Consider the following 16,202-nt stretch of genomic DNA (forward strand, 5'->3'; position numbering starts at 1 on the left):
GATATGAACTTCTCAAACTTGACACACTTCTTAATATTAGAGTTGGCCAGTCTTTAGTCAGAAGAAGTCCATTTATATCTGCATCTTAGATAGATTTAGTCATTCACATGGGACTTTTTCTCAATGTCAGTCTCAAAGCATTCCTGGTGTTATGAAGCACTGTACTGCTAGAACCAGCTTTGTCATTGAAATACCGCCCATTAGTACTCCTGTGCCTTGGCAGATGAATTATGAACTGATGGAATTTGAATAACTGTCTTGCCCTTCTGCAAGAAAAGGTAATATTGCTCCTGCTTAGTATCGCCTCGGGCTTTTGTGCCAAAACATCACAGCAGAATTCAGTGTTGACTGGTAACTAACAGTGAATTTAAAGCGCTGTCACAGCCATCCTGCTCAGCTTCCAGGCCTAGGTGGCCAAAGCATGTAAGAAGCAATCCACAAGAGATGGCACAAAGCCAAAGTGATGGGGATTTTTTTTATCCCTGTTTGTTTAGGACAGGAGGCAAAATGTGTTTGCAGAGAGGATGCTGCAGGTGCAGAAGGCTCTGCTACAGCTGGCATTCTGAAAGATCAATTACCTCCACCAAAGCTGTTCTGCTGCCTTTGCTATCTGCTTGCTTATTAGACACAAAGTGAATTAAAAAGAGCAGGGTTCTGTGTTCAATACCCTCTTCAAGTGAGCAATCTAACCCTTAAAACCAGACATCCTTAAGCTGATCAGATGATGGGACAACATGAAATGCTTTTGGCTCTAAAAGGACACCTGGCAATCATAATACTACGCTCAATTGAGAAAGCAAGTGAAATCATGTAAATAGAATGCTATAAATGATGTAGGTTGCATTTCTTTTTGAGTTGTTGGGAATTAATGGATTGATAGGTAAAACAGCTGATATTGTTACTGAATTTATCATAATAAGTATTACTCTGCAATATTTTGCTCCTGCCTGTGAAGAACTAAAATGCTAAAGGGTGCAAACACGTGATGTTAGGAGCATGTTATGACAGTAATATTATAAATGTTTGTACAGTTTGTCACCAATATTTGAAACCGCTTTTAAAAACAGCACCTTAATATAACACATTATTACCATTCCCTGCTGTAAGTGGTGATGTGCCTTTATCCACCGGTACAGAACATGTACATTTACTAATTATTCACCCTTTTCTACCCTCTTCCCATGGATGGTCTTCCAAAGACAGTGTTAAAAACAGACACAGGGATAACACTCATGTGATAAACTATACAGATGTGGTTGAAGTGTATAGATGTGTTAATTTCCCATTCACCAAAAACATTGCTAATTTTCATGGATCCATTTCAGCAGATGCTTTTTCTTCTCATCATCTACCAGATGCAATAGATAAATATTTCTCTTTGCTCTCAAAAAAGACTCACAAGGCCCCATAACTGATAGATATGATGTGATCTTGAATTAAGACTGTCTTCCGTAGTTCTATCAGTATCATGTTTCTGAAGTGTGTTACCTTGCAATCCTGTAGAGATGGGAAATGTATTTTATTATAATTTATTATAATCTTCCATCTATTGAATCAAAAGTTATACTTGCAGAATCACATAAACACAGAATCAATTAGCTTGGAAAAGACCTCCACGACTGAAATGAACTTTCACCAATCCCAACCTTGTCAACCAGACCGTGGCACTCAGTGCCACATCCAGTCTTTACTTAAACACCTCCGGGGGGGCAGTGAGTCCCCACCTCCCTGGGCAGCCCATTCCAATGCTTAACAACCCTTTTTGTGAAGGAATTCCTTCTGATGTCCAACCTAAACCTCCCCTGGCACAGCTTGAGGCCATTTCCTCTCATCCTGTCACACCTGGCACAATCTGCTTTCTGGGAGCTGTAGAGAGTGATGAGGTCACCCCTGAGCCTCCTCCTCTCCGGCCTCTTTCTTAAGAGCTGGACCAGGAAACTTTGGAGGTTTGATCCATTGAAGTGATGACATCCTTCAGCAAAGAAAACCTATTAATTATGCTGTTAATGCCAGACTATGTGCACTCTGAATCCCAAAGCGTGTGAATACAACTAAGCCTCATAACTTTGTGGCTGTCAGGTTCAATATAAACTCAGGGGATGTTAAAATATAAACCCTAGCAATCATTGTAAAATGGTTCTTCACGCGTTCCTGAGCGTGTGGCGCATACGAGATCATGTGGGAGGCGATCTGACGGCGCCCATTGAGAACAACCTGCACGGTGCTATTACGGTCTTGCTCCTCCTCATTACCGCAGCCAGCCTCGAAACCGGCGCTGCCCTCCTGGCATCTCTCCCGCTGCCGAGCGGTGTTCTCTGTGCCAGGCGGGGCCAGTCCTCGCTGTCTCGGCACTCCCCGCCCTGTGTCACCGCGGGCCGCCGGACGGCAGGGACGGGGGCCGGAGCCCCTCAGCCTGGCACTCCCGGCCCGGGCGGAGCCTCAGGGCCGCTCCCGCCCCGCCCCCAGCGCCGGCGGCCCTCGCGCGGCCGGATTGGCGGGGAGCGGTGCCAATCACGCCGCGGGGCGGGGCGCGTGCGACGGCCCCTTGGCGCTGAGGGGGTGCGCGGCTCCGGCCTCTGCCCGGGCCGATCCTGCCCCGGCGGCGCTTTTCCCGGCGGCCGCCCCGCTCCTTATCGCTCTCTCCTGCCTCCCGTCGCGAGCAGCCGGGGCCTCCTCCATGCGGGAGAAGAGGAGGAGGAGGAGGAGGTGGGAGCTGCTCGCCGGCCATCCCCGGCGCCCGGCAAGTCGGAGCCGACCCGCCGCCGCGCCGCTCCTGCCGCATCTCCCCGCGGCGCGGAGCCGGCCCTGAGCTCTGCTCGCCGCGCCGGCCCCGGACCCCTCCTCATAGTCTTGCCCCCACCCTCCCTCTAGTCTTCCCAGACCCCTTCTCCTAGTCTTTCTCCTTTTTGTTTGTTGTTGTTGTTTTTTTTTTTTTTTTTTTTTTAAATTCTCCCCCTCCCCCTCTGGTTTTCACCCTGGCTGCGAGCAAAGCGTCTTCATGAGCGCAGAGGATGTCCGGAAAGCACTACAAGGGGCCTGAAGTCAGTTGTTGCATCAAATATTTCATCTTTGGCTTCAATGTCATTTTCTGGGTAAGTGGGGCCGGTTTCGTGTCTTCCTCTGCTTCCTCCTCCTCCCCGGCCGCCGCTGCTCCCGGGCTGGGCACTGGGCACGGCCAGGAGCGGCAGGGACGTGTGACAGCCCGGCGTGAGGCCGCGGGGGCATTTTAGATGGGGCGCGGGTGCGAGGCCAGGGGTGTCGCCGCCTCCGACCCAACCGCCCCGGTCAGCCCTTCGCCGGGCAAGTTGTGGTGCTGCATTCCTCCACCTCCCGAGGGTGCCGGTTCTCTTCCCTTCCGGCCCTCCTAATTGCTTTTGTTGTTAGTACGAAGCGGATTTCGTGCCTTCTTCCCACCTCCCCGTCTTTTCCTTTTTTCGTGTTCCCTCCTTCCTTCCCCCACCTCTGCTTTGTGGTGGGAGAGGAAGGGAGCAACCAGACACCCAGGCCTGGAGAACGAATTGATCTGCATGTTTTCACGCTGCCATCCCTGTTCGATGCAAATGACAGAATCACAGCTCAGGTTTTCTGCACAGTGCTGTTTAATGATTTCCCAATGATGAAGTTGTGTATGGCACAGGTTTATTATGATTAGCCATTAACACATAGTAGTAGCAGCAATAATAGGATGGAGGAGGGAGGAAAGGGTATTTCCACCCGTACCTAAAGTGCAAGCCCGTAGGAGGCCTGTTTGGGCATTTGTTGGGATTCCTGGCTTCGCTGCTTGATCTGCCTGCACAGTATCTTGTTGCACCATTGCCCACCGGCTGTGGAGTAGGCAGAACTATACAGTGAAATGTAACCTGCCTGTAACAGTTCTTTTAGCGTCTTCTCAATGTGTTGGATTTGAAAGAGAGGCAGCTGTTTATGGATGTTCATGCCAAATTTCATAACTACAGGGGGAAGGTGGGGTGGGGTGAGCATTCTCACAACACATGTGAGCAGTGAGATCTTCTCACTGCACAGAATGTTGAAGTCAGGTGAAGGCTCTTGCGTGTACAGTTCTCCTTTTTACATGAGGTATTCCACAGAGCAATGAGAAAGATGCACAAACCCAGCTCGACAGATTCACAGAATATTCTGAGTTGGAAGAACCCACCAGGATCATCGAGTCCAGCTCTGGATCAAACCCAGATAGTGTGGATGTGTTTTTGAGGGCCTTTGGAAGCAAGTTGAATGCATATTTGGTATAGTAGCTTGTTTGGACTAGGAAGGAGAATTGGGTAGAAAAGCCCCAACACCACCTTAAAGGTTACAGATGAAGGTAGGGAAGAACAGAGGAGAGAAACCTTTTGGGTAGTGCTGGGCTTCTGTTTGTCCCCTTGGAGAGAGCAGAGATCAGTGTTACATGGATAGCAGGTATCCATAGCTAGCCTCAGGTCTGTGTTCCTGGAAAATAAACATATCTGAAGAAGACATTTTGAAAGGATGGGAGTTTTGATTAAGTCCACTTTTATACTGTATTACTTCTCTTAAACAAGGAGGTATGCTGCCAGAGTGAAGCTGACTGTGCCTTTATGTTAGTGTTTACTTGGCCCCAGACCGACCCCTGAAGATGAAGGGTAGCGAGCTTTGTAGTATTTTTACCCTACAGAACTGATGTGGTTGTACTCTTGGCTCAGTGGTTGAGCTTGCCATGGTTCTTTGCCCTTGTCTATTTCTTTGTTTTGATTTTGCTGGGCATATGTTGCTGTGAACATGGATATTTTTCAGCAGGGAGCAAGTAGTGTGAGGAACAGTTTTGTCCTTGGATTGCGAGAGGGAGATTATGGTGGAATATATAGAAATATGTTAACTTGCTCTTTCAGACACTGTCAGTGTCTCAGAAGCTCTATATCCTGTAATTTCCTTCATTTTATTCTCTGAAGGTGAGTGTGTGGCTGGTGCAAGTGGGGAAGTGGTTATGTTTGAGGTTTTCTGTAACTAGTCTTTTTCTTACTCTGATGCAGCGTAGCTTCTGCATGATGGCAAGTGTGCCTGTGTTGTATACTGAATGGGCCAAAGGCTTTATACTGCTGGAATGCTAATCTGAAAGCCTGAAAAATATAACTGTGTATCACCACTCTGCCAGTTGATGTGAGATCCTTGGTTGCAGATTTCCTCTTTTGCAAAACACTAATTATCTCATTTGTGTTCCTGGCTAAACTTCTTGAAGTTCATGAAGACCAAGCACTTTGAGAGTTTAGTAATTTCTTTAGAATATTGTAATCTCTTTATGAGAAAGCCTGTGTTTATTACCATGTCTCTCATGATTTGGAGTGAAAACATAGGCAGATATTCTTGTTGAATACATGTTAATATTATTTTTACTGAAGTAATAGCAAACTCTGCAATGACTAGGCCAGAGAAGCTGTAAATGAAAATTACAAATTCAGTTGGTAGTTTACAGAAAGTGATAATCAAAGACAGAGTGATAATCAAAATCTATTTACAATGACCACTAATGTAGTCATTGTAAATAGACTGAAATGACGAAGAGGTCATCATGCTAACCCCACGACACTTTTCAGGATCTTGCAAACAGGGAGCACACCTTGTTAGGCCTTCTGTCTGAGCGTTATTAGATAGTGGTTTTAACACAACCTTTTAAAATGTGAATGTAAATAAAGAAAATACCTCTATTCTGCATCATAAAAACAATGGACTAAAAATAAAGAGAACTGAGTTGGAAGAGTAATGATTTTGACAAGAAAATTGTCAGTGCTTTGAATAGCAGAATATTACAGCTCTGCTGAAATTATGCAGGGAATGATTGTACTTGCTACTTAAACTGAAGTTATTACAAAAATCTGAGGCTTTAAATACCAGAGAATAGGGGCAAAATAAGTGGTCAGACCCTTTTGTCTTTTATTTTCTGCTGGTCAAGTATTTCAGGCCTTAAAAACCGCATCAGAATTATGAGGATAATGAATGTGGAAAAATTGCACTCCAATGCCATGTGTATAGTTGTGACTAAAGGTGACAGGAGGTAGTTCTCAGGCTTGCACCAGCCCAGGTAATGTATTCTTGCCTAAATATGTGTTTCATATTGCTGTAGAAGACAATATTAACTGCTGAGTCTGTGCATAATTGATGTTCTAGATATATTTGCAGGCTTAATTTCTTGTGGCAGTTCAGTGTTAAAGTTGGTGAATACTCTGGAAATGTTCAGAAGAGCTTATTTTATGAGACTACTATGCTGGTGAGGAAAAGGAAAGCTCATTGGGCAGTCACCGAAGTAATCAGCACAGATGCATCTCAGTCTGAAGCTGGAAGCCGGTGTAGTGTTTCCCTTTGCCGTGCTGCCGGTTGAGCACACACCTGTGCTTTGGCTCCTCTGCCGTTCTGCGGGTGCTAAAGCACCACGTGCTCTGTGTGCCACCTTTCCCGGCTGGCAGCTGCTGCCATAGACACTGCTTCTTCATGAGCCTTTCTGCTCTTGCCTCGGTAAAGCATAAAGCTGTATTGTGAGGTTACAGAACACTTTCCTGTACTCAAAGCAAGCAAACAAACAAACAATGCCTCCTTCCCCCTTCGGCTTCTACACAGAATGTTAACAAAGGTGTGGTGCAAAAGGTCAAAGTGGGCCACCCTGCTTCACAAAAGGCAAGAACTAGTTCCCTCTTTCCCCCTTACTTTGGGAAGACAGTTTTAGGCTGACTTTTAGTTCCAGTAGATGTTTTTAATTGTTCTCTCTGTTTTTTTTATACTCGATATAAACCGTGGATGTATACTATTGTTAAATTCTAACTTTCAATCCACACTTGATTCCACTGACCCTGGTCTAATTGGAAACATGTATAAAAAGCACTGACACCTCAGAAACTTTTACTTTAGCTGGTGATTCACTCTAAGTTATGAGTTATGCTGCAATTATGATGCATCAGCATATTACGAATCATAACTTGTGTTTTAATTTGCTTGGCATCTGCTGTATTTGATGGTAACCATATGGGAATCTAGATTGTCTTCTGAATTACAGAAAGGTAGCAGAAAGAAAATAAGATTATGTAAGTGTGTTACAGGAAAAATGTTGGACAAGTGCACTGACCTTTAAAGGACAACCAATAGATCGCTTATTAAATTCTGTACATTGTTGGTAGTTTGTTTTTCAAAGGGGGAGAGGATAATTCTCTGATGTCAGCTGGTTTTCAGATATGCTCAAGGAAGTTTTGATTTTATAATTTTTCCCTTGCCACAGTGTTTAAAAAAAACCCCAAACAAATCAATGTGAAGCTTGTTCCATGCAATTTTGAAATGCATTCTATAGCATTTGATCTTTTAAAAAATTTGCATTGGGAGGGTGTCCTTGCAGTGGAAGTGGAAGCATTCTGTTCATTTCCCTCCCCTCCCCCTTTTATGATCAGATGACTTTTTTATTTTACATTTCTTCATAGCACAGATGAAGCATAGCTAAGCATTCCACCAGTGGTCTTGTCAGAAACAGACCAATTCTTGTTTTGGGCAAGTACTCCACTGGTTTGTAACAGTGAAAGGCAAGGGTGCATATATTGATGAAATAGATGCATTATTGTGAGGTTGGCATTCTTGAATTCCTCAGTGTCTCTTTCAGCAGATGTAGCCTCAGTCTTTCAAATCCATATAAAAATGTAGTAACTGCTGGCTTTGGGGGACTTGCTTCAGATCTGTAGAGGTCGTTCTTAGAATAAAAATTTTCCTTGCTTTGTGTTTCCTCACAACTTGGTGGTAGGCTGTATCATTGGTAATATAAAAAGAAATAGCTGAGGAACTTGGGAGAAACTATTCCTTTATCTTAAATATTTGTTTTGCCAAAACTGGGTGTTTATAAATGTGCTACTGTTTTATTTGATGTTTCTAGTTTCTAAAAGATCAAAGAAGCGTAAGGGAACTAGAACTAGAGAAAACCCATTGTGATTAATTGTGTGGCTTCTCTTGTTTGATGTCAATGTGCTTCAAGTGAATATTATTGGAACTATCATGTGCAGCTTATATATTTTCCTCCTGTGTTAAAGATGAATTTGGTAAATATTTTTGCCAGTCTTCCACCTTGATTGAATTGTCCCAGTACATTTTTGCTGGTGGCGCATCTATCTCAAAGTATGAAGAGTCAATTTTGAATTTTCAGTGTTTCAGTCAGAACGAGCTGATGCATGTGAATGGCACCCAGAGCACAGGCAGCCCCAACAGAATACTTGTGCCAGTGAAACATCTTATGGATATTTGTGTGAGTGAAGTGAAGTTAGCACTGCTCCTAATTCCACTGCCCTTGTTGCACGTGGATGATATTTTCATAATAAAAGCAAAAAATTAATGTTTTGCATCACTGAATTTGAAGGTGGATGTGCTACCTTGTTTCTAATAACGGAGCCTTTGCACTGTGAACTTCTTGGTGTATGTATTAGGTATGTACATATTCAGCTGCAGTGTAAGATGTAATGGGCATGTAGGGAAGGCATGAGCTGTTCCAGGGAAGAAAGGCTTTCTTTTTCCAGATGGGAACCCAGAAGACATGTTCTTGTAAACAAACAAAAAAATTGCATACAAGGTGCAGTTGATGTAGGATAATTTTTAGATGGAGAATGTGGGAGAGAAAGTTTTATTTGGAGGGGGGTGGTGGAGTTCAGGTTTTTTTTACTTGTTTGTTTTTTTGGTGGTTGTTGTTTTTGTGTGGAGAGCAGTAAGAAGAAAAATGTGAGGAACTTCTCTATCCTCTGCAGTGGACAGGAGTTTGAAAGTATGTATGTAATCTGTTACTTAAGAATGCTTTCTTAAACCTAATTCTATAGATTACAATAATCCTGATGTACTTCTTAGTGAACTTAAATTTGTTCTTTATTCCTCAAACCCTCTAAGATGCAAGTTAATGATTAGTAGAGGATGAGAAACTTGAGCTTACAGTTAGTGAAATATCGTTTCATTTTCTCTTAAGTCCCATTCCAGAAATAGGCATTTTGAAGTCTATGATGAAAAAGAAATATAAACTGGTTTTGGCACCAGGGCTGCTACAAGTTATAAATTTGGAGCAAGAAGCTGATGTGTTGTTAAGTGCTCAGTCTGAATACTTCAACAGTTCATATTCCATTAACCAAAAGCAGTAACCTGTGAAGATTTCCTATGGGCATTTAGAATATAATGTTTTGCTTTCAGTTAAAACCAGAGGTGAGAGAAAATATTTTTGACCCAAAAAAATCACTTGACCTAATTCTACCAGTTAGGAAATTCTGGTCTTTAACTATAGTTCTGTAGGGGAGCCTTGTTTTGCCCAAAATATGCAGTATGCTTCTCAAATGCGTGGCTGGTAGACTGTCAACAGGACTGTAATTGTTTTATTGATGTAGACAGGAGAGCAAGGAGCTGAACAGCTCATGAAGTAATCGAGCTCTGTTAGAGATGACCCCGAAGTCACTGTCAACATTAGCCATAGAAGTATCTTCCAGTACGGTGTTATTTTAAACTTTTTCATGTTTGACTTTTCCATTAGCTTGAATTTTATAGTGACATTGTACTCATGTACAATTTGTCTGTTTCTCATTAAAAATGAGAAAATATTGTTACAGTACAGTAAAGAATTAAAACAAAAAAAAGTTTATCCAATTTTTAATGAATGTACTGAATTGTACATCATGACAGTTTTACCGTGCAAAATCCAGCCATACATTAGGCTTTAAATGAGTAAAGAATGATCTGTTACTATTTCATTGTACTGTCACATGAATTTGGAAAACATCCTATTTTTTTTTTTTTTTGATTGTGCTGCTGCTCCTGCCTCAAAATATCCTATCTTGTGATGCAGGGCACCAAAGAACACTTGCTGGGTGAGACTCCTGAAAGGGTTTACAGTTTTTCACATGCTTTGAGTTAGATGCACAGGAGAAATACTGACAAAATGTTGTCAAGAGGTTAAAACAACGAAAAACTTCATTGGCAACTTCAGAGAAATCAAAGAACTTTGGCAAACGTTTAGAGCAGCATTCACTCAACATAAAACACTTCACAAAGCATTGACTTAGTCCATTCAACTTAGCAACTCCGAGCCCATCTGATTTTAGGTTACTCAAAACTCTGAGAAGAGAGAGTTAGAAAAAGAAAGAGGAAGAGAGAAAGACAGAAAAGATATAAAAAAAGAACAAGTATGGCTACCTCGCCTAGTTCCAGCCGTGTTCAGATGAGAGAAATTCCAAGAGGAGATAGGGTCAAGACCTGTGCTTACCTCATGCTTCAGTTTAGTACCCTTTTGCTTCCTGGGCCCTTCTCCCCGGTTGGACTTCAGGTCATCTGTCCCCTCTGGGGCTAGACTGGGTTCCAGGGCTAGGGTGTGGAGCATTGCCTGTGGTGTGGCAGGGACTGGTGACCACTGTGTGGCTGGGATACAGGCCCAGAGGGGGATGTGTGTGTGCAGAACAGGGCATCACCTCTCCAGAGCAAAGCCTGACCTACCTACTCTCCTACACATGCACCCAAAATACTTTGAGCCAGCAGTCCTTCCAGTCTCTCACATGGGGTTCTCTGCGAATACAGATTTTCCCTGATTTCAGCAGCATTTTGTGCAGGTGTAAGGGTTGGTGTGGGTGGATGTCGCTGTTGGCACAGTGCTCAGCGTAGCTGCTTCTGTAACATACACAGAGATCTAGAGCAGTTCAGCTTTCTCCGTATGCTGGCATTTAAAAATGTCACTAGCACACTGAGGCTTGCAGTCAGGGGTGCTTGATTTGGTATCAAACTCTGACTCAGTGTGATCTCATATAACCTCCAGATGGCCTGACTTGCAGAGATGCTAAAAACAGTCAGATCCTACTTCTATAGCTTTATAAACTAAATGATGCTGTAGCAGTATTTATCTTAATACACATCAGTCTCTACATCAGACTCTTCAGCTAATGTTTCAGCTTTCCAGTCACTTTCCTCTGGACAGCATTTAGAATAAGTATTTCATCACACACACAGGATCTTATGAATGAACTGTCAATTTTCCACAGAACTGGGAAAAATCAATATGCCTCTTCAAGGCCTTGAAAATCCCTCTGGTCCTAGTGAAGACTCTGTTACATCAAATCATATTGAAAACCATTTCAAGCAAGGATCCTGATGTGTGGTGACAGAAGAGCTTTTTTCCTTTTGCAGCAAAGCAAGAAAATATTATGAAAACACTTTATGTACCTATTCTGTACCTGTTGCCTCCTGATATTCCCAACAGCAAAACTTCTTACAGGAAAAAACAACCAAAGAGTTATAGGAACTTTTGCTTAAATGGGTTCTCTTTCTCCTCAATAAGCAAGCAACATTATTTCTGAGAGCGTTTAGTTCTTTGTGGTATTGAATTAAAAAAAAAAGGCATTAAAAGAAGACTAGGTATCTTTAGATAGTTACAGCAGTTTTGATTCATAGAGGCTTCTATTTTGTTCACTTTATCAGCATGATATTGATGAGTTATAACCTGAGTGTGTCTGCTGTCATTGCTCTAGTGGGCTATTCTTAGAGGGTACTGAGTAGGAAATATGGTACTGTGTAGGGGGATACAATATAAGAAATTAAAGGTAGTATAGAAAGTAATCTTACACATAAAGAGTTGCAGCTGAGCCAATTATTAGAGATTAGGAACGGGCCTGACTCTAACAGGCCACAGCTGTAGCCAATAAGAAGAGGAGTGCTATAAAAGAGTGGATTGGGTGGTTGAGGGGGAACTGGAGTCAGTTGGCTACTGCTAGAAGAAGGAAGAGTCAGTGCTTAGAGGAGCTCCCTACAAGAAACATCAAGGAGGTACGAAACTAACAATGTGGAACCTTTGCAATATAATAACAGTACTGCAAGGATGCTTGCAGGAACTCGGCCTGTGGGGTGTTTCCTAGTGTTAGTGGATTACACTTGATGAGAGTCCAGCCTAATTTTTGTTGATTTAGGGGCTAATCTTGCATGACATGGAACATTAGTTTGTGTCAGGATTTCCTCTGTGTCAAGAGGGCAGGTTCTCTCAGTTGAGCTCTGTTGCCCCAAGCGAAGGTGCAGCAGTGCTATGTGTGGGATGTCACCCCAAGCAGATCCATCTGGTGCCTGTCATTTTGTCCAGGCCTGCACCACAGGTTCTCCCTGTTGGATACCTTTGCTTTGCTTAGCTATGTAGAGCATATACTTAGCCTTGTGAGGCTGGGTTCTGTGTGCTTCCCTCTCATTGAACGGCATCTCTTCTGCTACATTCTGTTTTGCTGTGTGCTGTGATTTACAAGTCTTGTGATTTAAAAAGCTTGGAGTTCCCTCTATGCGCTGTAAATGGTTTTTATGTAGGAGCAGAGACACTGAGGAAAAAGGTTCCCAGATAATGGCAAGGGTTTTGTTGCTTTGTGCTGGGCTTCAATTTACTGTGTCACCTTGTGGCAGATGTCTCTGCAATGCCATGTGATTGGAGTGTTTCAGACTGGAGCACAGAATTTGGAAATGGTGACATTTCAAGCAGTGGGTCCTCCCAGGTAATGAGAAGAGTTGCCAGGTAACCCCAGGCACCTCTCAGCTTGGAGAGGTGTTGTACTGTGCACAGAGCAAGAGTTTCAGATTTTTTAATTTTAATTTTTGACATTTAAATATAAAACCAGAAAGATTCCCTATTCCATGTGGGTAAAATATAGCATTTTGTAGCAATTGTGTTCGTGACTGCCAGTTCACATGGGTATGTGTCTAAAGGAATATGTGTGAACTCAGTCCAACAATAATTAAATCTATAATTAAAATAATTAAAAAAGAAGAGGTAAGACTTGTAAAATTAAAATTCCTATTTTCCAAGAAGTTATCCAAATAATTTGTAGATGAAAATTCATCCATCTGGCTTGTGAAGACTATAAAAAATATAAATATAAAATATATAGGATTACAGCTAAAAAATAACGAAGGTTCAGTTTTTAATGAGTGTTGCTTGATATCACAACCAATCTCTTGTTTCTTTTTTGTTCTGTGGCTGTTAAGGGGGGATGTGAAATGCTGCCTCAGTTTTTTTTTCATCTCCGAATGCCTAGGAGGACCTGTTTCTGTTGCAGGGGCACTTCCCACTTTGGTTGTAGGAACCTTTCAGAATTGGTTTTCAAGTGGGGCCTCGCAAATTCTGGTATCAAAATGAGAGCAGGGGACAGCAGACGGCTGAGGCTGGCACAAGGCTGCAGAGGCAAATGTATTAATGCAGCTTCCGTGGACTGACAGCAGTCAGTTACCAGATCTGGCTGAGAACTTTCTCATCTGGGTTAATTTCTCTTGGTTTGCTGTTTGGCTCCAAGAATGAAGTGTGGGAAGATGGTTGGACCAGCTCCTCCTTTCTCTACATAGATCAACTTAAAGTGATTGTACAAGTGTGGCCTGTTTCAGCTCTAAGTAAAATGGTTTTGGAGTATGGAGTACACAGATGTAAGACATGGTGCTGGGGCAAGAGTTACCTCACTCCAGTGAGCACTGTTATGTAGGTGCTATCCCTCTGGTGCTCTTTGATTTTCACTGTTTTTGGAAGAGTTATGTGGTTATGTGTTTACGCCTGCTTGCTCATTGATGTTAAAAAAACAAAAATCAGAGATTGTTTTCTAGGGTTATTGTAATGTGAACTTAATTTGAACTTAAGTGGACAGCTGTATCATTTACCTTTGGTTTCTTTTCCTTCTCATAAATATTCCAAACACTGTTCCACTCCCTCTAGTAGTGCTAAACCTTCGTTGGAGTGGCCTGCTAGATGGGAAATGACCTCTCTGAGATAGTTTGTCATGATTATCCATTCCCAAGTAGTGTCCTTTCTGGTGACTTGTTACAAAAGGTTTGTGTGCATTTAGTGCATTTATTTTATATATATATGTATAACACTATGTGTGCATATATGTATATATACATGCACTCATATAAATACATAATACACACACAAAATAACACAGTACTTAAAAAATTAATTCTGAATTGCTAGGGCAGAAGTTTAATTTATGTGCCTAAAAGCAAGACTTGAAGGGGCTGTAAATCCATATAACTGCTGTTGCATGCAGAGAAGGATTTTGCTTCCTCTGACTGTATTCTACTGCTCTGCTCCTGCTGGGAGCTCTGGCATGATCACAAGTAGTGTTCCCACTTCAGCTCTGTGGGGCTGGGTGTGGTTTGAAAACATTGCTTTCTTTTTGTGTTCTTTGTTTTGAAGATAGGCAAAACCACTGCCTGGGTAGTCCAAAGGTTTGTGGTGGTATTTGAATCAATGTTTTATTCTGCAGAAACTTTTTTCATGCAGATAAGTGTGTGCTTGATTCAGGAACGTGAGGCAGTTACATTTTTACATGGTTTATATCCTTGTTGGCTTCTGCTTTCCTACATTTTTCCTAAACCACTCTCATACCTGTGGGAGAAGAAGCAGCTCCTGAGTGGATGCAGCTAACAACTTTTCATATTAAAGAAAATCAGTCCAAATCCTGATGCGACTGACACTCAAGGGTTTGTGCCATGTAGCAGGGGAATGAATTGTGACTCCCATTTGGCTGTTTTAGTTGCTTTGAATACTCTTCTCTGCCCCATAGATTCATGATCCTATCAAGTGTCCTGCAGTGGGGCTGACCTCTGACAGAGGGAAAAGGACAGCTGTGGGCTGCAATAGCTTTTATCTCACACTTCCCCATCCCAGAAATAGGGGTGTGTGTAGGATTTCTAGTGAACTCTCCATCTTCTGGTATTTCATATATTGTTTTAGATGTCATGCTTTTTAAATTACAGTGGTGAAGTACTTCACTTACTTGTGGTTTTCATGTCAATAGCAGCTCGGTACTGCCTAGGGAAACTATCATGCCTCTTGTAAATATCCTGTTCTTGTTGGTTTTGCCCTCTCAGTTTGTACTCTACTCCAGCTTGCAGAGGCTGTTCTCTCTGTTCCATTTTCTGAGGAAGCCCTTTCTGTGGCTCTCAGTGTATCTGTGTCTGTTCTTACCCCTGGAGTAGAAAGCTTACAGGAGCCTTTGTATAGTCACTGTGTCATGCTACAGGAGGGGCAGTTTGTGGATTCTGTTACTGGAGTCCAGCCACATGACTGCAGGAAAGGGGGAAGAAGTAAAACTCCAACACTGGCTGGTTTTTGTACCATTTTATAAGGTACTTGTTCCTATTTGACCTTTGTTCCATAAACATGTGTGTCCCTTTCAGGGTAATGTGCAAGCATCTCCTTGTGAAACAGCAAGCCTCATGCTGGTGCAAGACCTCCCAAATAATGCCTGTGGGAGATAATCCTTCTCTAGTTACTGTGTCAAACTCTTAAGTCTTGTGAATATCAAAGCTGAGCCACAGCTCTGCCTCTGATGTGAAGATTTCACATTTTGTAACAATTCATAAAAAATTGCTGCAGGACTGAGTCATGTAGAATCAAGTGAGGTAGAATGGATGAGGCTATTTTAGAGATGATGGAGATTTGAGGGATGTCCTGTGTCTCCTGTTTGCACCACATGGAAGGCCTGTTGTTGTTGAAGCACAGGATCTCAATGATGTTTTGAGGGCTGGAGTACAAAACTGAAATTTAAATTGGCTGGTCATTGTTGTTGCTGTATGACTTAAGAACATACTGTAAAGTCCTAAGTACTTTATGCTGAGAATTGATGGGAGTCTTTTTTTGTATCTTTGGTGATGTATCCAGTGAGTATTGCTATTTAAATCTTCATAGTGTACTAGGGTCAGCTAAAAGGCTACCTTGTTCCTATCTGCCACTGTAACAAGTCCTTAATCTGACTGTGGATGATATTTATGGAGCAGGGTGGAATATTTTTGATGTAGCTGTGTTGTCAAAATTGTTCAAGTGAGCAGTATTAGACTCCTTGCTTGAGGAGTTTGAAGGACTTTATAACAGGGAAGAATGGACTTTGTATTGTGGGATATGATTGGACGTCCATATAAATGATGGTGAGAAGAGAAACCCGTAATTTTTCCCAGAACAAGGAGGAACGGAATACACACATTTGTTCATAAAGCAGAAGGCATTTAAGAATGTAAGCTTTCAAAAGTGAGAGGGTAGTAATTTTTTTCTGGAAAAAAACCTGCCTTGTTTTTTTTTTTTTCCATCTTTCTTTCTGGGAAGAGACTTTTCTGAAGTTACTGTTGTCAAAGGGCCACTCTTGTCATTGTTTCACTTGGTTTTGTTAGTAGAACTTTAGTTCAAAAACTTTCTACCTTGAAAAAAAACAAACCAAAACAAACATCCATAA

At 42.3% G+C, this 16,202-nt stretch overlaps 1 protein-coding gene across 1 annotated transcript in view; it reads left to right on the forward strand.

Annotated features, from left to right (window-relative positions):
- The first annotated feature begins 2,526 nt into the window (after positions 1-2,526).
- TSPAN5 (tetraspanin 5) overlaps positions 2,527-16,202 on the forward strand; it is an 83,096-nt gene continuing 69,420 nt past the window's right edge. Inside the window, exon 1 of the mRNA XM_084204901.1 lies at positions 2,527-3,092. Within this exon, the coding sequence (XP_084061027.1) occupies positions 3,012-3,092 (81 nt within the window). The 5' untranslated portion in view covers positions 2,527-3,011. The remainder of the gene's footprint in view (positions 3,093-16,202) is intronic.

This window comes from Fringilla coelebs, assembly GCF_963513975.1.
Source record: "Fringilla coelebs genome assembly, chromosome: 4".
Taxonomy (NCBI): Eukaryota; Metazoa; Chordata; class Aves; order Passeriformes; family Fringillidae; genus Fringilla; species Fringilla coelebs.